This window comes from Pteronotus mesoamericanus, unplaced genomic scaffold, assembly GCF_021234165.1.
Source record: "Pteronotus mesoamericanus isolate MK-2021 breed Mesoamerican mustached bat unplaced genomic scaffold, CSHL_Meso_final scaffold_83, whole genome shotgun sequence".
In the NCBI taxonomy this organism is placed as follows: domain Eukaryota; kingdom Metazoa; phylum Chordata; class Mammalia; order Chiroptera; family Mormoopidae; genus Pteronotus; species Pteronotus mesoamericanus.
The window spans coordinates 2686300-2711846 of record NW_026555328.1 but is presented as its reverse complement, the minus strand read 5'-3'; the positions used below and the strand labels follow the sequence as shown (position 1 = coordinate 2711846).

The following is a 25547-nucleotide window of genomic DNA, read 5'->3' as shown; positions in this document are numbered from 1 at the left end:
TGGCTGGGTTGGGGCTCAGCTCTACCACCTACCAGCTGTGTGTCCTTTGGTCTTGTGCCCTAAAGTTTCAGATGTTAAGGACCTCCTAGGCTGTAGTTATGATGAAATGAGACAACTGTGCCGACAGGCATACCCTCAACAAATGTCAGTGCCCCTTCCTGCCCCCTGCTTCCATTCTGTGACTTATTCTAGCCCCTGAGACTTATGTCCTGGGGACCTAAACAGGTGGAGGAGCGGAATAAATAAGGCATATTTTATGGAATATCATTTGTCCTCAAAGATGGTATCTTCCGTTGGTGCATACCATCATAAAGTGAGGCTTAGCATTTAAAGCCTCACTTTAATGCTAAGAGTAAATATAAATATAGTGGAAAGCTCAAAATTTTCATGACAGCTTGAGACAAAAGGGAAGCTCAACATTGGCGTGATGTTTTAGAAGATTATTAAAAAGTTACTTTCAACAGGCCCCCAGGGACGGTTTGGTGGGAAAGTTTGAGAGTCATCCATCCTTTCTAAAGCATCCTGCCCTGACTCGTATGGAAAAAGACCAGCCTCCCGGATGTGCCCCAAACGCTGGGAAGTGGGGGTAGGAGCAGAGGGCAGGGTCAAGATCCAGACTCTAAGGACAGGGCATGGCCAAGGACAGGGAAGTGAGCCAGGCAGCCGGCGGTGGACAGGCTGGCACTTCGGGCGTCCTACTTAATGCCCAGCCGAACCTGGGTGAGGAAGGTGGGTGGGGGTGTGGGAAGACAGACACACACCAGCCAGTCTCTCACTTCCCTTTTTATTTCCTCTGAGATCTGCAAGAAGCAGCACCAGGGAGGGAACCCGCCCTCCGGCCCCTGGAAGGGGCTTATCCCCCCACCCCCACCCCATCCAGGACACGGCCAGCACCTCAGGCCCCTTTCCTCTAGGGGAAGTTTGGTTCGTACACACAAAGACACACACACACAAGTGCACCTGCACACACTTGCATGCACACTCTAGGTCCTGCACAGCTGGGGTTTGTTTGCTGATCCCACAAGCCCCAGGAGGCACCTGGAGGATAAAGGCCCAGAGAAAGGGCAGCTCCACACCCTAGTCTCCTCCAGTCTTGGAAGAAGAGGCCCCACCCTTCCAGCCCAGGGGCTGTCTTCAGTCAAGGGTGCATTGCTCTGGGGGATTTTTTTAGGGATTTTTTTTTTCTTTTAGCAAGTCCCTACAAAAATAGAACTTCTCTTGGTATTTATAAATCCACAGCCCCTGGTTCTGTGCGTATTACAGGTAGAAAAGCCATGTGAGGCATTCCCTTTGGTTGCTCAGGCCTTGGCGGCCTGTTGCCCAGGTCCCGTGGCCTGAGAGGTCTATGCAGTCGCCTCGGAGCTGCCCAGCGCCTTCAGTGGGCCCTCCCAGTCAGTGGTGTACTCTCTCTGGAGCCGGGCACGGTAGTAGAAGAGGTAGGAAGGTAGCAGGAATCCCAGGAGTGAGAAGAGCAAGAGGCCCAGATTCACCTTGAGGGCAGAGAGAGAAACAGAGTCAAGTAGGTTACTGTTCTCCCTCATCTTCCTCCAGGACCCACCACAGCCTCCAAAAGGGAGGAGAAGGCAGCCATTTCACGCCAGGTTCTGGGCCAGAATGGCAAATGCAGCCAGAGCTTATTGCATTCAGTCACTGTTCCAACAGTATCTCACTTAATGTTGAGCGGCCTTGTAAAGCGGCAGAGCCTCGTTGGAATCCTGGCTAACACCCACCCTCCCCCACGCCCCCAGCCCCGCGCCCACATGATCTGGCGCCCTCCGGTGGATGTGGGGGAAGCACGGCACCTGGCCAGGCCGCTCCCGAACCTGTGAGGACACAACAGTGAGGTTCCTGGGGCGGAGGGAGGCTCCCAGGCAGTGAAAGGAGCTGGGATGCCCAGCCTGAAGGACAGGAGGTTCGGGAGGCCCCGCACTGCGGCCTCACACGCGCTCCGATTCATTTCACGTCCCGCTCTGCATTACTCTCGGGCGTTGCTCTGTGACTCTGGGCAAGTCACCTCGACTCTCAGCGCCCCCTTCTCAGCGATTAAGCAATCAAAAAGCACACAGTGTGCTTAGCCCCTGGAGCGGGCTCCGTAAATGGTTGCTGTCACTTCATCATCGTTCTTGTGGCGTATGGGGCAGAGAGATCAGCTTTCCGGAGGCAGGTGTCAGTCCAATGGAAGGAAAAGCCTTTCCAACAGCCCCAGTGGCTGCCCCGTGCAGGAGTGGCACCCATCACTGAGGGGTTTAGAGGGGCCCTGCAGTCAGGGGTGCTGGAGAGGGTCCCTGCATTGGGTGGAACTGCACCTGGTTAGGACAGGGCCATTTCACACATCACCGGGGAGCTTATTAAAAACAGATTCCTGGGCCCAGGCCAAGAGCCTCAGACTCAATAGGCTGGGGAATGTGTGTTCTTCACACTCTGTGAGGGGTTCTGACGAGCAGCCAGCTTAGGAACCCCCAGGTTAGAGACTTCCCAGGCACCTCGTGGCTGAGCTGAGAGGAGGGAGGGGCTCTATCACAAACAAGCCACCCACCCTGAACGCCCATCCCACACCCAGGAAGGGGGCTCCTGCTTCCCCCAGCCTCCCCCCTCCCCCGACCAAGTTCTCACCCAGAAGGGGTCTCCTTTCAAGGGTCCCACCATGGCCGTGAAGAGAAGCTGCTGGAACAGGGCAAACACGGCACTGATGAGGGACTGCAGACCCGTCAGGGTCCCAAAGTGGTTGGATGGGAACCTGTCAAGGGGAAGGGGGTGAAGCATGAAGGGCGTGTGGCCTTCTCCAGCCTGGCCACCCTTCCTGGCCCCTGCCCTGGACACCGCTCTCTGCTCGCCAGGCAGGATGGAGACTCTGGGGTTCAGGCTTTTCGTGTGTGCTCTTTGGTTCCTGACCTGGAAGGTATATGCCATGACTTCAGGGCCACCAAACTGGCTTCTGACACCTTCCGTCCACATGATAACAGCAAGTAACTCAATCTCTCCAAGCCTCACTTCCTCCACTGGAAACAAGGCAAGCCCTAACCTCGCTGAGCTGTTCATCATTCTTTTTAATAACTATTTATTGAGCTCCTACTATGTGCCAGCTGCCAGTCTAGGCATGTGGAGTTTAGCCATGAACCAAACCGACAGATTCCTGCCCTCATGGGGAAGGGCGGTATCCACCCAGTAAACGAGATATGGCCTGGTGTATTAGCTGGTGATAAGAGCCAAGAAGAGGAGTTAAGCAGGGAAAGGGGGGGGGGGTGCATTACAGATAGGACGGCCAGGGGAGGTGTGTCTGAGAAGAGGACAGCTAGGTAAAGACCTGGAGAAGGTGAGACAGCTGTGAGCCTTGGAGGAACAATGTCCTGGGAAGAGGGAATATGCTTAGAATTTATAATGCACCAGTGTTTATCAGGCCAGAGGGGGAGGGTGTGTGAGCACGCGGGGGAGGGGAGGAAGGAGGGCAGAGGGTCCCAGGGCCAGATCTTGGAGGGCCTTTTAAGCCATAATAAAGCCTTTGGCTTTTTATCTTAGTGGGACAAGACAGGAGACCACGGAGTGCCATGAAGAGACTTATGTCCCAACAGGTGTGTCCAGCTCTTATGTTAAAAATAGCCCGAGGGCAGCCAGGACAGGAGTGGCAGCTGACGGGGGCAGGGACGACAGGACGGCCTGGACGTGGAGGGGCAGGGTGGTTGCTGGATTGGATGTGAGGTGGGAGGAAGCAAAGAATCAAGAGTGATCCCACAGTTGTGGCTTGAGCCAGGGAAGAAGAAAACGGAGCTGAGATCGCTGCAGCCAGGCTCCAGTTAGGGAGCGCTGGTCAGGCTCCCCACAATGTGCCTGCCACAGATATACGGACTCAATAATGGTTATGGTTTTGCCACCACAACTGTAATGTCCTATGTTGCTGCCTTGCATACGCAAGGGAGAGTCACTCGGCAGTGCCTGGCAGTGGGAATCAGAAGATAAAGAAGAGGAACTGGGGGCCGTTCAACAGGAAGGAGGAAACCTAGAAGGCAAATAAGGCTGCAGTCTAGAAATGTCTACAGGGCTGACACAGGGAGAGAGGCCACTTGGGAAACCATTCCGGAGAGAAGGCATGGGACCCAAATGTCATCAAAGCAAGTATTTCAGCTTCCTGGAAGGGAAGGCTTTCTGACAGTGGACTTGTCCTGCAGTGGGGTGGGCTTCCTCTGAGTAAGTGAGCTTCCATCATGGGGGGAGCTCGCAGGGGGCAGTGGACCAGACAGCCTCTAAGATCCCCACCAACCCTCTCCATCCATCCCATCCTCGGAGATGCCAGCATTCCAGGCAGGCTGGGGAGGGCGTGCCTACCGGGGCTGGGAGGGGCGCCTTAAGGGGTGTCTGGGGCCCTTTTATCTCTGCTCTGGGATCCTCTGGTTATGGGGACAAAGCTCAGGAAGGCAATTCAGCCCAGGCCAACTCACACTGCAGCGTAGAGACCACCACAGGCTGAGTGGTAGAAACCTCGAATCACCGTGTGCAGGACAAAGGTCACAAACTGAAACCAAAAGGGAGAGGGAGGCGGTTAAGAGCAGGAAGAAGGCAGGAGGAAGGATGGGTGATGGAAGAGGGAGCCTCACTGAGCCCAGCTGCACGTGCCGACCTTCTCCATGACCCAACCAACTAGAAACACTCCCTGGAAAACCCAGAAAATAGACCCAGAGGACGCGAACCGCGTTTCCTGGAAGGCAGGTGCCAGGGGAACTGTCCAGAACGGTCCCTCTGGAGAGTCGTGGGAGGCAGGGAGAGTGGGGAGAGCGGAGGCAGGTACCTGGAGGTGTAAGTTGTGGATGAGGCAGGTGATGCCAAAAGCCACAAGCAGAAGGTTGGTCAGGGTGAAGGCATTGATGGCGTTGGTGAGCTTCTGGATCTTGCGGTAGCGCGGTCTGGCGGACTTGGTGGCAACCCCGTCTCTGTTAAGAACAGAGTGTCACTGGCCACTGCGGCTGCCTCCGCCGCCCCTGAAGCTCTCTGCCGCTCGGCCTGGCCCCGCCCCCTCTGCCGCGCCTCTGCCGCCCCAGCCCTCCGTTTCTCACGGAGTGGCTCCCCCTCTCAACTGTACCAGCCTTACCGGGGGACTTCCCAAAATGCAGAATTCCAGGGCCTCGGCCCAGACCACAGCCTCTCAGAGGCGAGGCCCAGGACTCTGCATTTGGATGGAGACGCCAAGTATTTCGCATACACACTGAAAGCCTGAGACTCGAGGATGGGAAGGAACGTGGAGAATGGGGAGCTCTCACACCATCTCTCACTGCGAAGGTGTCTCTGCCCGCCAGCCTGGAAAACCTGACTGCCCAGCAAGCTCCTCTCTGTGGCAGGTCAGGGCTCCAAGGTCGGCCCATGGGAGAGGTCAGCAGGCTGGGATGAGGGTAGGCTGTCATTGGTCCTAGATAGAAGAGCCCTGCTGAGGGACCCTGGCCACCAGGAGCAGAGGGCAGAGAAGGAGGGCTGGTGCCAGGGCACTGCTGGTGGGCAGGGAAGCCACTGGGTTGCTCCTCAAATACCTTCCCTCCTCATCTCCCTCTCCCAGACTCGCAGGACAAAGAGGGGCTACTGGCTTAACGCAAAGAGCGCAGCAGTCAGAAGGCCTCAGTTCAAGCCCCAACGGTGGACTCCAGCCCTCAGGATGGCCCCAATAAGCCCTGCCTCCTGGTAGTCACACCGCATGGAGGCGCTCTGCTGCACCCGAGTTACTCCCTGCAACCAAGAGAATGTGATGGGAATGACGGTGGGGCACGAGCTCTCATTACAAAAGACACTGTAGCTTCTGTCTTGGGTCCCCGCTACGCAGACCTTGCCCTGGGGAAGCCAGTGGCCCCATCGTGAGCAGCCCTGAGGAGAAGCCCGGGTGGGGAGGACCAAACCTCCTGCCAGCAGCCCCTGGGGAGGTGTCGGAGCAAATTCTCCATCCCCGGTCAATCCTTCAGATGACTGCAGGCCTGGCCGACATGCATCTGAATGTTTGTGTCTCCCTAAAATTCACCCACTGAAACCACAGGGCCCCATGTGACAATATTAAGAGGTGGGGCTTTTGGGAGTTGATTAGGTCATGAGGGCAGAGACCTCATCATGGGACTAGTGCCCTTAGAAAAGAGGCCCCGCAGAGCTCCCTAGGTCCTTCTGCCACGCGAGGACACAGCGAGAAATCTGTAACCCAGAAGAGGGGCCCCACTCAACTGTGCTGGCACCCTGACCGTGGGCTTCCAGCCTCTGGAACTGTAAAAAATAAATGTGTTTTTCATAAGCTGCCTAGTTTGTGGGATTTTGTTATAGGAGCCCAGACTCCGAAAGACTCTGAGAGCCACTCAGCTAAGTCATTCCTAGATTCTTGACTCTCAGAAACTGTACGACATAAATGTTTATGGTTTTAAAGATGCCAAGTTTGGAGGTTCTTTGTTATACAGCAATAGGTAACTAATACACCCACTCTTTCCAACATAGGTAATGTTGTAAAAAGCCTGCTACTAAAAGCTGCGTGACCCTGAGTAAGCTACGTAGCCTTTCTGTGTCTGTTTCCTCATCCGTGAAATGGGGATAATGTACCTACCCCAGAGAGCTGCTGCAGGACGAAATAAGAGTGCCTAGTGCACGGTCAGCACTCAATGTCAGCTCTACTTATCAAGCAGGCCATGCCCCTGCTTAGTTAGCCTCAGTTTCCTCATCTGTGAAATGGGGAGGTGCCTCTGCTCTCTCAGGGCTCTTGGGAGGATGAAATAAGACGCAGGACGTGAAAGCACACAGAAAATGAAAAGCACCATCTGGCTACTTGCCGCCACCATCCCCGTGCAGCTCACCTGGCGTCTCTAAGGGCAACGCCCTCCGCGGGGGTGTCCACGCAGTCCTTGATCCGCCAGTCCATGATGTAGCCAATGAGAGGGCAGGTGAGAAGACACAGCAGCTGCATGGCCCCAAAGATGGAGGAGTAGAACCCAACTGGCAGGGCGGGAAGACAGTGGGGTCGGGAGCTGGCAGCGGCATGCCAGCAGTCCAGCAGAGAAGAGGGAATGCCAACATGGCCTTCCTCTGAGCCCGCACTCTTCGATCTCCCCAACGCCCAGGGTGACAGGTTGGGCCCAGGCTCCCTGCCAAGCGGGCAGTGGAGGGGAGGGTGCAGGCCAGGGTCCCGGCTTTTGTTTCCCTACCTGTCTCTGCTGCCTTTTGTTTCAGGTTGGCCGTCTCTGTTGGGGGTAGCAGGGAGAGAAGCCAGGGTGAGAGGAGCTCAACCAGGGTGACCCTCCTGTGCCCCTCAGTGGGCTCAGCAGCACCTCACCATGCTCCTGGCCACTGGTCACGAGGAACTCCAGCATCTTGTTCATAGCAGCCATGTAGAAGATGACCCGCAGCTGGGTTATGCCCATGGTGAGGAGGCTCCACAGGAAAATGGGGGAGCAGAGGCTCTTGCGGAAGGGGACAGACTCTGGGGAGACAGCAGGGGGAACCCCTGAGTCCCAGATCTTCCATTTCCCCCTGAATGCCCCAGCCCATGCAGTTCCAGGGAAGGCTCTGACACTACGTGACTTTGGATAGAAACTAGTTTCTTCAAAAACAAGAGTTCAGACTCGCTGGCCTTCAAGTTCTTGCCCAGCTCTGTAACTATCTCAACATTTTTAGGTGACCTCTGGGTATAAAACCATATGCTTGGTGCGGTAATAACTCTAGCTACTATTTATTAAACACTTACCACAGGCCGCACACTCAACATATATTATCCCATTGAATCCAATTGGACAATACCCCTATCTTTGCCACATATTACAGATAGGGAGACTGCAGCTCAGGGAGTCCAATGAGTTGCCCGAGCTCACAAGGCTGGGAGCTGCAGGTCAGCCAGACTCAGCTCATGCCCATAACTCCGTAACTCGGCCATGGGAGAACCAGCAATGGGGATACCACCCTAATAACTGCATGGAGCTCTGCATTTTACAAAGGGCCTCTGCATCCATGGCTTCATTCAGTCCTCACAACTAACTTCAGCTTCCCTGTGAGGTGGGTGTTACCAGGGCTAGTTTAAGAGAGGAGGAAAGTGAGAACAGGGTTAAGTGATCTAACCCAAGGCAGACGTGTAAGTGGGCAGCGGGACTCAAACCCCCATCTCCTGACTCCAAGGCCAGTGATCCTGCCACTGATGTCGGAGCTGACACCGTGGGAAGTGGCCCAGGCAGAAGGCAGGTTGCAGCTCCTCATGACGCCAGCAGGGGACGCCAGCCAGCCGGGTGTTGGAGGGCCCAGCTTACCTTATGCAGGAGGCTTAGAGGTTACAGGGAGTCCTGATGAAACCAGTTGCCCCACATGCCTGGAGACCCTGCCCCAGTCTCTCTCCATCCCCCCAGGAATCCAGCAGAGTACCCCCAAATATGAACTTCCCAGAGTTCTCTGAGGCCTGATTCCTGCTCCCCCTCATTCTGTAAATGGGGATTGCCCGCCTACATCATGGGGCATTGTGAGGACTGAGGAGGGGAGAGATGAGTCCTTGGGCGTGAGTGCTCACTAAGTGTGGGGACCCGCTTTCCCCGGTCCCCAAGGCTGGCACCTTGACCAGACACTCACTCTCAGGAGGGTTTTCTGAGGTGCCACGAGCTTCCTGGGAGATGTCATCCCCCTCCATGTTGGGGGACCTCTGGCTCAGCCGCTGGCCCACGGCGGTCACATGGGTGTAGAAGCGGTCACCTGTCAACTTGTGATCCAGGGCCAGCCCGGTAAGCTTGATCTTCTTCCTGCCGGCAGCCAGGCCGGAGCAAATAGGAACCAGCCCTGCAGAGCCCACCCTCAACAGCCTGCCTCTAGCGGCTGTCCCAGTCACCCTTGGGGTGCTGAGCACCCCTCTGCCCAGCTCCAACAATGCCCATTGATGCACTTCCTAGTGCAGGGCTCACTTCTGAGTCCCTCAGAGCCGGGCCCAGGGACCAGCGTAGCACCCAGTCAATGAAGGGTGAAGAAGTCATTTTCCACTGGGGCTGTTGCCATGGAGGCTGCATTAAGAACTCAAACTGTTTCGAAGGTATGACCTTGGGAAAGTCACTTTGTTCCCTCCACCTTTGCTATTAATGGAGTTAAGGGCTGTATGAGAATGGCATGAGAGCTAAGCACAGTGCCTGGCAGAGGGGACACGCAGTATATACCAGCTCTTTGAAGGGCAGCCTCTGTGCCTGGTCGTGGAGCACCACACGCACACACCCCCTGGTGAACTGACAGGGAGCTGGGAAAAGCTGGCATTCAGGCTGCCCCACAAAGGGTGGTATATTTGATTCCTTCGTATCCCCTCCTGGGTCTTCATGGCTATTGCTGGGGTTTCCCCCTACTCTGATCCTGTCCTCCAAGCCTATAAAGGATAATAATGATAATTTAACAGTCACCGTGTTTTGACTGCCTATTATGCGCCAGGTCTATTCCAAACGCTCATGGGTGTGGAGATTCAGGCCCATGGTAAGGATGACAAAGTGGAGCTCAGAGAGCTCAGGTGATTGGAAAACCCAGGTCTCTCTGACTCCAAAGCTCATTCTGTCCATCACCCCACCACACCCCTGGCCTCTCCCTGGGCAGGAGCGAGGCCTCCCTCCACCCCGCACCCCCACAGAGCCACTCACGTGTAGCTGCCTTCCTCAGGAGCAGGAAAGGGCTCGCTGGGCCAGTTGAGGGCGCAGTTCAGAAAGATGAGGCAGGCCAGACCCGACCAGGTGAACATGATGACCACGAAAGACACGCCCGCATCGTAGATCAGCTGTGGGAGGAGGGGGCGGACCCGTGGGGAGGCCGCCCAGCCCCAGAGCCCCTGGCTCCAGGCTCAGAGGCCTCAGAGAAGGTCTCTTCTACCCCATTCCCTGTGTCCAATTTGGAAACGAGGAAGCCAGCTAGACGTTGAGAGTCAGACCTACAAGCCACCCCTCCTCCCCTTTCTCACTGCTTCACCCTAGAAGGGGACGACGTAGCTCCCACAAGGTGCTGAAGCCGCTGCCCGAAGCTCAGGGTGTCTTTGAAATCTCAGCCATTATTTTTAAAAGACACACATTTTGCCAATGTCTCTGTACATGTTTGTTTTACACAAAAATGTCATTTCATTGCATGTACAAGAAAAGGAGAATGAAGGCTCTAGGTTTACCAGGCCTACCCGTGTTTATCCTGCCCCTTCCTGGCCTGTTCCCCAGGGGAAAGATAAATCCAAGCTGACAAGCCTTATCTCACCGTTCCCAGGTGCTCCCAGGTGCTGACACTGAGGGGGAGGGGCGGTGTGCAAGTGCTGTGCCCAAGGCCTCCCAACCCAGGACTAGGAGGTTTTGAATTGACTAGGATTCTGTGCCAGTACGTCAGCCCCACTACTGGGGAAGCCAGGTATGTGAGACGGTGTCATTCCTCTTGTCCCGCCAGCCACCCTCTGCCTGGAATGACAGACACTGCCCTGCCCACCCTCAGGCTCCTGCTCAGAGCTCCAGTGCTGCCCAGGAAAGCTGCTCCTGCTGGGGTCCTTGGACCTTGGAGCTCTTTCTTCCCTGAGGGCAGGACAGAGCTTCGAAGGGCCACATCGTGAATGAGTGGGGATAAGATCTGACTCCTTAGACCCCACTGCCTTAGTTGAGGAGGAAAGAGAACCACCACCTTCCATGCCTGCTGCTACCTGACCAACTGGCAGCCACCCCGCCGAAGCACACTTTCAAACTCCTTTGGGGACACTGGGCAAGTGCCTTCTAAACTAACAAATTAACTGCCTAAGGTGGAATCTAAGGGGCATACTATGGCCCAGTCGAAGGGGTGCCTTGCTACCATTTGATATCAGAGGAAGAAACAAGGCCCCAAACTTGCCCAGAATCCGAACTTGGGCCTTCTGACTCTAGGTCAACCTCGCTGACCTGTCTAGGATCTGGCCTGGCGTAGATCAGGTTTCTGACCTTGAACCCAAGTCACCCAGACTCTCCAGGGCAGGGGAAGGAGATGTAGTTGGAAAGGCTGGGTGAGGGCAGAGAACCAAGAACTTTGAATGCATGTGAACAGATTGGACTTGATTCGGCAGGCAAAGCCAAGTGGGTGTGTGAGTTCGTTCTCCATCTAAGATCATTTTGTAGGTCACGTGAATGACAGATGGTAGAGGGAAACAATCATAGGCAAGGAGGCCAGCTGAGAAAGCCTATACCGGCCCAGGAGAAAGGATGGGGGCCTGGACTGGGACAATGGTAAAGGAAAGAAGGAAAGGAGAGAAGAGAAATCAGACCCGCTGGTGGGCAACAATGCCTGGACTCTTCCCATGATGCCTCTGTGCTTTTCCCAGAGAGAGCGGGAACTGACCTCTGATTGGCGGGAGCTGGGTCATCAGACACTAGCCACTATGTACCCAGCCCCACCCAACTCTTATGTAAAGGCCAAAATAAACAAAACAGGGTGACCTCACTGTCCCCTCAGACAGTTCCAAACCTTGATTCCTGGGTACGTGATGGCAGAAGAGGCGTAGGAGCCGATCATGAGGGCCATGATGGTGGAGCGCAGGTTCCCGAACATGTTGGGCAGCTGAGGGAGGACAGTGCCAGTGAGAGGGGAGACCCTGACACCCGTGCAGGCCTCCCCTCTCCCAGCCCCGCCTGAGAAACTTGGAAGCACCCAGCCCAGCATCCTCACAGTGAGCTCCAAGAACACTAGCCCCCTGGGGCACCGCAGAAAAGGTCTAAGACAAATCAATGTCGGAAACTGCTCTAACCCCCTCCTACATGCTCCCAAGGCACTTTAGCATCTAAAAGTCTCCCAAAAGTGCCCTCGAAGAGAAACATTGTCAATTTTGTTTAACCCCAGGGTTTCTGAAGTTAGTTGGTTATGGAGCCCCTTTATCTTGTGATGCCTTTTAACCCATGAAACGAATGTTTAAGAAACACTGATCTACTTCATGCCCTGGCGGGTGTGGCTCCGTGGATTGAGTGCCAGCCTGCAAACCCAAAGGTCACCCATCCGATTCCAGGTCAAGGCACATGCCTGGGTTGCGGGCCAGGTCCCCAGTTGGGGGCGTGTGAGAGGAAACTGGTCAATGTTTCTCTCCGTCTCTTCCTCCCTCCCTTCCCCTCTCTCTAAAAGTAAATAAATAAAATTTAAAAAATAAACACTGATCTACTTCATAAGTTATATAAAATGTCAAATCACTATGTGTACGCCTGAAACTAATGCAATATGTTATGTCAACTATAATTGGAAAATAAATGAACTTTTTAAAAGATTTTACGTATTTACTTTTAGAGAGAGGGAAAGGGAATGAGAAAGAGAGGGTGAGAAAGCCCAATGTGCAAGGGATACATCGTTCGGTTCCCTCTCACACCCCCCCAACTGGGACCTGGCCTGCAACCGAGCACGAGGCACGTGCCCCAGCCAGGAAGCAAACCGTTGACCTTTTGGCTCTCAGGCCGGCGCTCAATCCACAGAGCCACATCAGCCAGGGCTAAATTAATTTTTTTTTAAGGAAAGAAAAAGACGCTGATTTAGTGCAACTCATTTGACAGATGAGAAAATGGAGGCCCAGAGAGGAAAAGAAATGTACTCAAGTTCACAGAGCAAGTTAGTGACCCTCTCCTGTCTGGCCATTCTGGCTCTATTCATTCCAGACCCCAAGGCTGTGACCATGGCCGGCTCAGATGGTGCCCCTCAACCTTCCCGGTGGCCCCAAAGGCCCCAGTCCACAGATTTTGCTGAGCCAGGGCAAGTCCTGGGAGGGGCTAGGGAGGTGAGGGTGGGACTAAGGGAGGCCAGGTGTCTGACAGGCACAGAGCTCCTACCAGTAGAGAATTAACGGATTGTTTATTCCGGTGCTGGCCTGACCAGGCCCTCAGGGTAGGGAAAACAAAGTCACACCACACTCTGGCCCCACTATCCTCCCCCGCGCCCCCCCCGCCCGCCCCCCCCCCCCCCGGCGCCGTCAATAGACCCCATAGCTGGGAAGGGCCTCAGAGGCTTAAACCCTCTCAACAGAGGGGAAAACCAAAGCCCAGAAGGGAACCTCAAATAGGTCTGGAAAGGAAGGTGGATACACACAGAGAATGGAGTCCCCCACCACCCTCCGAGTAGCTCTGAAAAGGGTGTGGGGCCAGGCTGACCCCCACTTCCTGGTACCTACCTACCTGAATCTGCAAGGCACGCTGCCAAGGCCACCAGGGAAAGTGCCAGGACCAGGACCGGCCAGGCCCTTGGCGCCGCCCCGCCCCCAAACCCAAGGGTCCCTGAGGCAGTCTCCACCCAGCACGGCTCAAGGCCAGCCCCGCTAACCCCAGGGCCGAATGGCTGGGCAGCACTGGACGTCCTGGCCAGGATCCGTCCTGGCGGCTTGGGGCTCGCGCGGAGGCCCGGGGGGCAGTGGGGCGGAACGGGGCGGGCCTGCCATTGGCTGGAGATAACGGGTAGCCGGGCCAGGGGCGGAGCGCTGGGCGGTCCCCGGCTGAGCCCGGGCAAGCCTGTCCCCCCTCGGCGAGCCAGGCCAGGGTCCAAGGTTAGGACCCCCGCCACGCCCCGCAGCGCTGGGCAGCAGGGAAGGGAGTCAGGGCCCTGAGCCAAGAGGCACAGCATGGAGAAAGGGTGCGGAGGGGAGCGAGGAGGAAGGGATGTGCTTCCTTAGAGAATTGTGAAATGTCCCGGCCAAGGTGAAATTCAGCCAAAAACACCCAGCCTGGTGGTCAGGCAGCTCTCATCGGAGGTAAACAGCCACCTCCAGCCAGAAACCGCCGCACTCTCATAAGCCTTGAACTCCTATGCTCACTCACCCACATACATAAACATATACACAAAGTAACACAAGCAAAACTCACACGCGGAAGAGGTCGAGCCAAGACGTTTTTGTAGGTCAAACGGGGTGAAGTGTCGGGAGTTTCATACAATTCAGTCAAAAGCACGCATAAGTACCTGTGCCTTCTCACGCCCTTTCCCATGGACAGCACCCCAAGAATCCAGTGAGGCAAACACAGCCTGTCCCAAGCTGTCCCTTCCCTGTCACTATCACATTACCCAGTTTTATTTTCTTTCCAGCGCTTATGACTACAGACCTAATGTATTAGTTTACTTGTTTGGGGGTTGCCTGTTCCCCCAACCCCCATTGCAAGCTCCAGGAAGCCAGAGGAGGTTCAGTTCTATTTGTGCTGCGGCCGCCATGCCCAGAACTGAACTCAATAGGCAGCATGGGCTCCTCTCTCTCTCTCTCTCTCTCTCTCTCTGTGTGTGTGTGTGTCCGCTGGCCACTCTCTGCTCTCTCCTTCACACACTCCTACCCCTGCCCACTCTCGGTGCCCTGCTGCCAAACCAGAGCCTGTCATACTCACTGTGAGTGAAGAGAACGTTAGGCAGATGCCACCAAAGCCATTCAGGGACAGCGCCAGGAATATCAATGGAGACAGAACTGGGGAGGGGAAAGGGGCAAATGAGGGCATTTGGGAGCTGTGGGAGGCCAAGGGCAGAGCTAGGGTAAACATGCACCTTCATCCCGCTCCTTCTTTCTCGTGGGAGCCCAAGAGGCCAGACCTCTCACCTTTGGTGTCCCGAGAAGCCAGGGCCATGAGGGTGCAGGATGCAGCAAAGCTGGCGCTGGGGAAACGGACCGGGGGGAGGGGGTGACCGTGAACACTCTGAGCCCCCCCTCCCACTGCAGCACCACCAGCCAGTCCCTGCCCGCCAGCTCCCCAAGGCCTGGCCCCACCCCCTCACCTGCCAACCAGGCGTGTGGGCCGGGGGCCAAAGCGGTCCATGAGGATCCCCAGCGGCAGGGTGGTGGCGCTGAGCACAAAGGAGCCGATGGTGAAGCCCAGGTTGAGCATCTCTTCCTGACTGTCACAGCTGGGCCACTGGAACGGTGCATCTTGCGTGGTGTTAGTGGTGTTCTCAGCTGAGGAGGGGGAAGGGAAGGCTCAGCCCATAACAGCAGGAGCAGCTGGGCGTAGGCGAGAGCAGCCAGGGTTGAGGGGTCCCGGGCTCAAATCCCATGCCTCTGACTTACTGCCGGCCAGGTGACCTTGGGAGCGGCCTAGAGTGATATCTACGCTGCTGGGAAAGGGGTTTCATAAAGGGCAGTAACTACTATCTTACCCAGGGTCATACACCTAATCGGAGGCCTCAGCTAGCTCAAACGTGATCACAGACGTCAAATTATTTACCAAGTTGTAAGGTTCACTCAGTGTCCAAGCTTAGGGTGGGTAGACCCCCCAGCAGAAAGCACCCTCAAATCTGGGGGCAAAGTCAGTGAGCGATACTTAACTGATGTAACAAGAACTCACTTAAAACTTAGAGGAAGATTTCCCTATAAATTACATTCTGATAAAAAAAAATAGCTAATATTTATATAACACTTAACTATGTCCTAGGCATTGTTCTTGACAGCCACTGAATTAACTCAATAGAGCCCCATAAATGAGGGAATAAAGCATTGCTATTCTCCAGATGATAAAACTGAAGCACAGAACTAGGACCACAGCACTGCCCTCCCCATACCCTTTAAAAGTCCACCTGAAGGACTTCCCTCCAGGTAAACTGCCAGCTTGGAGCTGTAACAAGTTAATGAAAAAAGGCTTGTGGCACTTGTTGTCAGGGAAGCAGGGTGATTTCACTACACTCAGTGCTCAGTGAGCCATGAGGTGGCAGCTGCCCTTCCTATTTGTTACTTAAGCATCATTGCCAAGGGCAAACTCAGGGTGCACCTGGAAGGCAGACAGACCAGGGTCTGAATTCCCACCACCAGCCTTCCTAGTTGTGCAACCTTGGACAAATAACTTCCTATCTTTGAGCCTCAGGCTTCTTGCCTGTACAAGGGAACAGAGAATGCCTTGCCCACAGGCTCCTAAGGAGATTCAGTTGGAGGTGAACGGAGACCCATTCACAGGGCCTGACCCAGAGAAGATGCTCCTGAAATAGCTGACGAGAGGGAAACGATGCCCCCGGCCCCCGGGAAGAGTTGCAACGCGGTCAGCCTCTTCTCTAGGGTCCCACAGTGAATAAGTCAGGAAGCTCTCAGCTCTCATGGGGCCTGTATTAGATAATAAACAAGTGGGTGCTGATTTAAAGAGTCACAGGTGCTGTGACAGGAGGATGTGAGAATGCCCGAACGCTGGGGACACAGGTGGCGGGGGGAATCTGCTCTCAATGGTGACAAGGACCTCTGACTTCCGCTACTGGAAGGGCTTGTGGGTGGCAGAAGGGTGAAGTGATCTGTGTGTCAATATAAGGAAGAACATCAAGAATTTTCAGATCATGAGCGCTGGCCGACCCAGGAAAGGAAGCTCCGTGGACCACGGGGAGTTTCCCATTGGTCGGTACCTGCTGCTGCGGAAGATGGAGAGGGTGCTCAGGCCCCTGGAAGAAGCTGTTAGGGGTTTAGACCATACAGCCTTTGGGGTTCAGGCTGACCCCACAATTTCATGATCTTTAGGATCACTATTCATTTCTCCACCAGGTTTGTCGGCAACCATTTATCCAGGCTGCACCCACTTGTTGGACATCTATCTGCATGGCAACGCTCAGCTGGGACAGCGGGTAAAGCAGGAAGAAACACAGCAGTAATTTAGGCTTGAGGCCGAAACAGGGGCTGATGATGGTCCACACACAAGTTTGGCTTGGCTGGGAAATTGAGTGCCAGTTTAAAATCAGGAGTTATCACATAAAAATCCAGAATTCTGGCTTCTCTGTAAGAAGTCAGGAGACCTGGCCGTTGCTGGGGCCAAGTACTTGCCCTCTCTAAGTCACCCACGTCCTCACCTCACTTTTAGCTCTCAAACGTTAGCCATCCTACACCTGCGCTGATTTGCCAATTATTAACTGGCTGGCCTCTGTTGGCATTTGAGTTTGCAGCTCCTGAATTAGACACTGTCCCTGCTCCTACGTCTTTGACAATCAAAAGATACTTAATCTCGAGAACAGTCCCACTAGCTCTAAATCAATTAACACCAAATTTGTGCCAGGCTTTTCCATAGAGTTCCTCACTGTTTTCTTACCTGGGCATTTACATAGGATATGCAGTCGTGTGTCACTGAACTGCTGCCACCTACATTCTGAGTAACAAAACCCCCCTTTAATCCTCACATTTAATCCTCACAATCACCATAAAAAAGTGAGTATATGATCCCCATTTTATAGATGATGAGGGTCTGAGAAGCAAAGCAACTCACAGCCTCACAGCTTCTTACAGGCAGGCTCAGACTGAAAGTCAAGACCACTGCCCGGAGCCCGCGCTTTCCCCTCATGCCACAGGCCTCTCGGCCCTGAAGAGGGCAGCTTAGCTAGTTTCCCCAGCCCCAGCGCCTGCTGCCAAGCGAGCGCATCCTCCCGTTGGTGCCGAATCCCAGCCCCATGGATTGCTAATAGCTCCAGGTCAATTAATGCATTCATTTCTCTGGTTTATCGATCAGCCTCTGGTGAGTTTGACTAACACAAGCTAGTTCCTGAGACGTGATCACTGGGTGGTTGGAGAGAGCCGGGCTTCTGAAGCAAGAGGGAGGCAGGCCAAGATGCAAAGACCTCGCAGACCTCCATCCAAGGCAAGACAACAGGAGAGGTCTTGGAAGTCCAACCCAGCTGCCCCACCTGTACAGACGAGCCGAGTGGGGCACGGGGAGCGGGACAGGGAAAACATACCCGTTAAGTTAGTGATGGAGTTGGGCTTAGGAGCCAGGGAAAACGTGCTTCCCCGAGTGTGCGGCACGGAGCAGGCGGGGTGCCCAGGGCGGGCCGAAGAGGCACATGGAATGGGTTTTATGTTTCATAGTTATTAGCTATTTAAATGGTATCAAAAACACACACAAACACACATATGTACATATGCCTACAAATATATACACATATGGATGTATAGGAACATATATGTATATAAATGGATGTATATTAGAAACGTGTGTGCATGTGAATGTATTAGAAACATGTGCGTATAAAGTGTGTGGGCATGTGTGTAAGTAATAGCAAACCCAAGATTCCAAGGATATTACACTTTAAAACGAGGCTAATTACATTTTTAAAGTGCATTGATTTATAAGGAAATATTAAGTATATAACACCACCTCTGGCACACAGAAATAGTCAAACCATGAAGGTGAATTACAAATGACTAGGCGCAAGAAACACTGGAAACAGGATCAAGGGTAAGCGTTCCGTCTCTGGAGGCAAGAGCAGGGTGACATTCTGGCTCTGCCAGCTCGGCTGCTGCAACCCTGAGGCTGTTAGTGTGCCTGTGAAGGGGCGATCGTGGTGGCAGCCACCTGAGAGGCTGTCTCTGGGGATTGCCAAGCACACAGACAGACACTCACAAAGCGATCCGTTTTCTTTGTCTCCCAGGCAGCGAGCGCTTCCTCAGCCTGCTGCTCCACCTGCCTGCAGCTGACCCAGGCACTGCCACCAAAACCCCTGTAGGACTGGGCTCGAGCTGGCTGTCTTGTCTATACCAGGACTCCTGCAGGAGGACTCTAAACTGAAGGGGGCCAGGGACAGATGTCTGCACTATTTCTACAAGGCCTAGGGTAAAGCTTCCGGAGTCAGATCTAGGATTGGGTCCTCACTCTGCTTCTTATTTGTAACTGTGTGGCCTCAGGCAAGTTACTTAGCATCTCTGAGCTTCAGTTTCCTCTTCTATAAATGGGGTTAATAATACATCACACCACACACCTGACAGATTTGTTGTGCGGACTAATGATCTAACTGGTAAATAGTAATGGCTTGATGAACTTTAGCCACTGCTTTCTTACCTGGGCATTTATGTAGGATATGCAGTCGTGTGTCACTGAACTGCTGCCACCTACATTCTGAGTAACAAAACCCCCTTTAGCTGGGACGCACCTACAGGTGGGTCGACTGCCCACCCCAGGGTATACCTCAGTGGAGGGATGGCAGAAAGCGCTGAGAAGACAGAGGGTGTGACCGGGGAGCCCCAAAGCCAACACTCATAAACACCCCAATAATGAGCTCCCCATTTGTTAAGTCAGGGATCCCCAACCTCCGGGCCACAAACTGGTACCAGTCCAGGCCTGTTAGGAACCAGGCCGCACAGCAGGAGGTGCCCTTGAATGCAATGTGCTTGAATCATCCCCAACCCCCACCCCTGGCCCGTGGAAAAATTTTCTTCCATGAAACCAGTCCCTGGTGCCAAAAATGTTGGGGACCACTGTCAGTTAAATGGCATCATCTGGTGCTCACATCATTGTACAGACTTAGAAGTGGAGATCCAGAGAGGGTAGGTGACTTGCCTAAGGTCACGCAGCTAATACTGGCAAAGCTGGGTCCCGAACAGAATAACAACCCCCACCAGTTGTCTGAATTGTGTAATCCTGCTCTCATTTCATTTTCACAACGGCCCTGAAATAGGGAGTATTGGTGGCTTCTTACAGATGGAGTAACTGAGGTATTAAGAAAGTCAAGTAACTAGCTCACACCAGCCAACCCGCCCGCAGCAGAATTGGAAGTGAAGCTGCCTGCCTGTTTCCACATACTATGGGGCACACAGATCCCTGGGGAGAGTCTGCGTTCTCAGGACCCTCTAAAGGGAGAGTCCGAGACTGCAGTAAATGTGGTTTCAAGAAGCAGAAAATAGGCATTTTTGATAGGGCAACATGACTAAGGCAAAATGGGGTATAGCGCCCCCAGTCTGATGTCTCAAGGACTGAGGCTGGAGCCCCCTGAATGGAAGAGAGGTGAGGTTAGAAAGACATGGTTTTCCAAGAGTGGACAAGTAAGTTCGGAGACTGGGAGGCAGTTCCCTTTGATCACCTCTAGTCAGCCCAGGTAACCAGCCTCAGACACACACTCACTCTGGGCAATTCAAACCACCAGGTGGATACCTCACACCACAGACAAAAAGTAACTCCGATTGGACTGAAGATCTAAATGCAAGCGCTTCAACTATAAAACTCTTTGGTGGAAACATAGGCATAAATCTTTATGACCTTAGATCAGGCAACGGTTTCTTAAACATGACGCCAAAACACAAATGGCAAAAGGAAAAACACATAGATTGGACTTCATCAGTACTGAAAGCTTGTGTGCTCCAAAGGACGCCATGAAAATACAAAGATAAGACATAGTGGGAGAAAAATTTTGCAAAGCACATCTTACAAGGGGCTTGTATCTGGAATATAAAGAACACCTATAACTCAATAATAAAAAGGCAAATGATGAGGTTAAAAATGGGCAAAGGACCTGAATAGACGTTCCCCCAAAGAAGATATATGCCAATGACCAAGAAGCACATGAAGAAATTCCCAACGCCATTAGCTGTCAGGGAAAGGCAAGTCAAAACCACAAAAGGTAACACTTCATGTCCACTAGGATGGCCATTATAAAAAAGATAAATAATCACTAGCGTTGGTGAGGATGTGGAGAAACTGAAACCCTCATATACACCACTGGTGGGAATGTGCACTCTTGCAGCCACTTTGGAAAAAGTCTAGCCATTCTTCACATGGTTAAACACAGAGTTGCCCTATGGCCCAGCAATTCCACTCCTAGGTAAACACCCAAGGGGGAGGAAAGCATATGTCCACACAAAAACTTGTGCACTAATAGGAGCATTATTCACAGGAGCCAAAAGGTGGAAACAACCCACATGGCCATCAGCTGATGAATGGATAAGTAAAACGTGGTAGATCCATAACAACGGAGCATTAGTCTCCATGGGAAGAAACCAAGTCCTGACCTGTGCGACAATGTAGATGAACCTTGAAAACATCATGCCACGTGAAAAAAGCCTGTCATTGAAGACCACATATTATAAGATGCCATTTATAGGAAATGTTCAGAACAGGCAAATCTATTTTTGTCATAGGCAGGCCTATGACAGAAAGTAGATGAGCGGTTGTCTAGTGCTTGGGAGTAGAGGGGAGTGAGGAGAGTGGGTGCTACTAATGGGTACAGGGTTACCTTCTGAGGTAAAGAAAATGTTCTAAAATTGATTGTGATGATGGTTGCACAACTCTGAATAGACTACAAACCATTAAATTGTATACTGTATTCTTGGTTGTTTTTTTTTCTTTGCAGGCATTAAGTACACTTATTCAACCACAACTATTCTTTCAAAGATGACTTCTTTATTTTTAATAGGTTTTTAAAATTTTTATTTTTCAATTTTTCCATTACAGCCAGCATACAATATTATACTAGTTTCACGTGTACAATGGAGTGATGAGATGTTTCTAGACCTTACGACAGAGTCACCTGATCATTCCAGTACTGCTGTGGCACCATGCATAGTTACTGCAATACTATGCAGTATATTCCCTGAGTTGTACTTTATATCCCTGTGACTATTATTAAATTGTATACTTTAAATGGGTGAATTGTAAGGTATGTGACTTATATCTTACTAAACTCTTATCCACATTTTTAAAAAACTTAGGTGGAAGGATGGGCAGCAAAAGAGAAGCAGGAGCTTTGGGGGTGAGGGAAAGACTCTATTTTAAATATTGATTATGGTGATGGTTCCGGAGGCGTACAAGTTTGTCAAATCTCATCAAAATGTGTGATGTAACGTCATCTTCAGTAAAGCTGATTTATAAAAAAAAGGTAGAGAAGGCAGGAAGGAGCTACTAGATTGGCAGTGGCAGGCATCAAGGCCACAAGGACAAGTCCTCTCTAGTCTCGGTGGTAAACGACGCCAAGGGGACCGGGGCACCCCACCCCCATTTTGTCAATGGGGCTCCCCAAAGCCCTTCTAGCTCTCTGCCTGGTTCTCTCAGCCATCCTGGAATGCCTATCGCTTCATCCCAAATCCATTCCTCCTGGCCCAGCTTGCCTCCCCAAACTAGCTGCCAACTCTAATCTCCACTCCTCCAGCCTCAACATCCTTGGGGCTGTGTCCCTCGATGCCACCTGCTGCTTCCCTACAGATAACTGTGGCAGGGGCAGAGCAGACCATGGTAGAGCCTGGGCTGCCCAGAGCAGAGATCAAGACCTCCCCAGCGCCACCCTCAAGGCCTCAGCTCTCCCCCACAGCCAAGGCTGGTGCCCAGAAGGCATAGAGCTGGGGGACTGAGTAAAGCCAAGAAGACACTAATATTTACCAAGAACCATTGACTCACACAGCACTCCCACGGGATAAGTGTTATTTTTCTTCCCATTTTGCAGACCAGGCCACTGAAACTCAATGTTTTAAGGAACCCACTGATGTCAACCAGATGGTTAAAGTGGTAGAGGCTGGAATTCAAACCCAAGCTGGTCTTCCTCCAAGAGCCTGTTTCACAATATGGAGGCTGGAGGAAGAGAATGAGGGGAAGGGCCAAACTCCACTTTTGTCCAGGCCCTTTGGTTGAGCTGGTCGGGCACAGCTCTCCTTCCCAGAAAAGGAAGATGCCCTTCCGGGCATTTTCTTAGAAATGGAATGTTAGAATTCCTACTCTTTCACTGGGAGGTCACACACAGTCAAGTTTATTGAAATGGAAAATAGGAACCATCCACAATGCCTTACCTAGAGGAAATAAGGCTATTATTAACCATGTACAAATGGGCGATTTGAAGATGTGGGGGCTCAAACGTCCTGAAGAAGGAGCGCAGGCCCTTTAAGATCTATCCACTTTGAAGGCTCTCCAGTGCCTATTTAGCCTTACAATAGCCCCAGTCAGAAGTCCCTCACTAGTTAGCTACAGCACTTCCCCTTCTCGAAGTCTCCATCTCGCTCTAGCCCTGAGGCTGCTAAAGGTTTAGGACTCTACCAATCAGTCCAGGATCTGGATGCCCAGCAGGGAACCGGCATTCAGTGAAAACTGGATTAGATGACCCAGGCAGAGTGGGCAGAATGCGGCCCATTCTCTAGATGAAGCTTGAAGAAGTCAGGAGGTGTCCTGTCCAACTTGCTGTCCAGCGCTCCAGTTTAAGGAGCCCAGCTTTCTGTCCACTCAGCCACCTGTCCTTCTCCAGTGTCCACCATCCCCCCTCTGCTGTGTCTCTTCCAGCCCGACCGGCCCCTTCTTGGGCATACCTGAGCACAGGCTGGAATAGAATCCCTCGTTCTTGAGCATGAGCAGCAGGGAGGCCCAGCCCAGGAGCACAGCAGAGAAGAAGAGGTTCTCCAGCACAGCCGTGCAGGCCATCCACCAGCGCCGCCGGTACGCCTGCTCCAGCGTGGGGGCCATACTGGCCGCGACCCTGCATAGGAACAGAGCACTGAGCGAAGGGCCACCCAGTGGCCCCTGGCAAGGGTCTTCCATCGTGGTGGCTCCTGAGACCCCTCGAGCCAGCCCACGAGGGGGATTTCAGGGAGGCCCCACAGACCCCTGAGCTTCTCGGAGGGGGCAGCCGAGCTGGCTGTGGGCACGCTGGCAGTGCCAGGGACTCGCGCGGGCGCGCGCGCGCGGCACTGAGCTCCCGCCAGGCCACTATCGGAAACAAGAAAGGTCCTGTCTGCGCGCAACAGCTTCCTGGCGCGCTGCCAGGCTCTTCCACCCAGGACAGGACGCTCTGAGTCCCGCTCCCAGGGGCCAAACCCTCACTTCCCCAAGGCCCCAGAGGTCAGCAAGAGGCACAGCGCACTCTGAAGCCACCAGTGGCCAGTATCCGGCCTCCCGCGCTAGGAAGGACCCCCAGAAGCAAGCGGGAGGAGGAAGGGGAAGTCTGAAGCTGGTCTAAGACACCCCTCTTCCTGTTGCCCCAATAAGACCATTCCTCTCCTCTGGGGCTGGGCGACAGCTAAGCCTCCCCAGCTCCGGGCCAGGCGATTCGTGTCCCTACAGTCAGTCCAACCGCTGCCACGTGGACCCAGACCCAGGGCGGGCCCAATTGCGCTCCTGGCGCCCTGGGGCGCCCCTCACTCACTCAGGACGCGGAGCCCCACAGTTCGCGCGTCTGAAACCTCCCTCCGGCTCCTGCCCGGGGAGGGGGCTCGGCTCCGGCAGGAAGTCCGGCGCCCGCTGACTTTATAAGGGCAGTGGCGGCTGATGGGCTGGCGGGCGGGCGGGTGTGTTTACCAGAGGAAGAGAAGAAGCCCGAGCTCCCCCCACCGCGGCCGCGGCTGCCACCGCGGGAGGAGACGGGACTCGGGCGGTGCGGGGGCGGGGGACGGCCAGCGGGGTAAGACCAGGGAAAGCGGAGAGAAGCAGGGCAGGGGAGGGCAAGAGGTGGGGGAGGAAAGCACGAGTCGCTTCTCTGAGGACCTGAGGACCCTCATCCGAGAAACAGGACTTTGGATCCGGGCGCCCGGACAGGTTCGTTCAATCTCCGAGAGAATCGCTCGCAACAGAGGAAGTGCGCCCAGAAGGGGCCCAGAGGCAGAGAGAAATGGTAGGGAGCCGAGCCAAGGGGAGTGCGGGACGCGCTCGAAGAGACAGGACGAGGCGCCAGAACACCCAAGGACTCAGGTAACGGGCTTTTCTTGGCGAGCCTGGGAGTGTCGGTGGCAGCCGGCCCAGGTGGCGCTCAGCAGACGCGCGGCGGGGGACCCCGGACCCCTTCCAGCTGCTTACCTCAGGTGGGGGGCAGACGCCCCTCCTGCAGCCGCGGACGCCTGTGGGAGCGCAGCGCCTTAGCGGCGCGTGCCGCTCTCGGGTCCCGCGTCCGGCAGGCCCAGCCCGGGCCAGCACGAGCGCTCGGCACTTCTCAGCGTGCCGGGTCCCCGCGGCCTCGGGGGTTTTGCCGGACAGCTTGGTGCGCTCGCCTCCGCTGCCCTCTCGGAACAGGTCAAGGAGCCAGGAACCCCTCCTCCGCGAAACGGGACAGGGACAGAGTAGACCCACGGAATTGATACTTGTATTTATACCCTCCCGGGGCTCACCCTGAGGTAGGGGCGGGGGCTCCCTTCCCTTCCCCTCCTCCCAGATCGAGTTTCACACACGTGACTCGCGCTCTGGTCCTCGGCACCCAAAATTTTCACCCTCACGTCCTCCCCTCTCGCTCGGCCCCCAAGACCAATCAGGCAGCGCCCTCTCTATCCTTGATCAAAACAAGCAGAGGTTTGCCTGAAGCAGATAGGCCGGGACGCTGGACAGGCTTGGGTGGGGTTTGTAACTGTACAGCTGGGATTGTTTTTCAAGAGGCAGAATGACACAGGTTTCTTTGGAGTCCGGTGGAGGTCTGAGTTTGGAAACTGACCAGCCTGGATTACCTTGGGCAACTTGCTTTACCTGTCTGAGCCTTGGGTTCCTCCTCTGTAACTTCGAAGAACAACATGGTAGTACCTGCCTACCTGTGCGGGAAAATGGTAGATGGAATTGGGGGTTACCGTACAGGTAAAATGCTCAGCACAGCGCTTGGTACCTAGTAAGCATAATAAATGTTCATTGTCGCTGCTGCTGTCATTATAATTGTTCAGAAGGCCTGGCAGTGGGATACTTCTAGACACTTATTAACTGATTGACTCCTAATTTCTCAACTTCCTGGGCCTGTCTCCTCATCTGATAAAGGGAAGGTGTCACGACTTGGACTGGGGTGTAGATTGATGAGATGACCAAGGCAAATCAATAGAGAGGTGTGCTGAATGGAGTGTGTTGAACTCTCAATGTTGCTGTGGTTCTCAGCAACATTGGTGAGAGCCACAGAGCTCTGTGGGCATGGGAACAACTGCCCAGGAAGTTCCAAGAAAACATCAGGCAAGAGGGCATCTCTGAGCAGCTGAATCATCAGACACGAGAGGAACT

General features: G+C 53.9%; 1 protein-coding gene across 2 annotated transcripts; it reads right to left on the bottom strand.

Annotated features, from left to right (window-relative positions):
* Positions 1-836: 836 nt before the first annotated feature.
* Positions 837-24641, bottom strand: SLC43A1 (solute carrier family 43 member 1). Of its 2 annotated transcripts, none has more exons than XM_054563731.1 (15): positions 24378-24641; positions 22898-23064; positions 14662-14839; positions 14486-14541; positions 14280-14356; positions 11410-11502; positions 9594-9727; positions 8557-8723; positions 7280-7426; positions 7152-7187; positions 6804-6942; positions 4781-4922; positions 4434-4507; positions 2614-2737; positions 837-1490 (listed from the first exon to the last, which is right to left on the bottom strand). In XM_054563731.1, exons 2-15 carry the CDS (start codon positions 23049-23051, stop codon positions 1344-1346), a joined length of 1668 nt encoding a protein of 555 aa, XP_054419706.1. In that variant the 5' UTR covers positions 23052-23064; positions 24378-24641; the 3' UTR covers positions 837-1343. The 2 variants fall into 2 exon arrangements, with proteins under 2 accessions (XP_054419706.1, XP_054419707.1); XM_054563732.1 differs by lacking the exon at positions 24378-24641 and adding an exon at positions 23731-23811.
* Between the last annotated feature and the right edge of the window lie 906 nt (positions 24642-25547).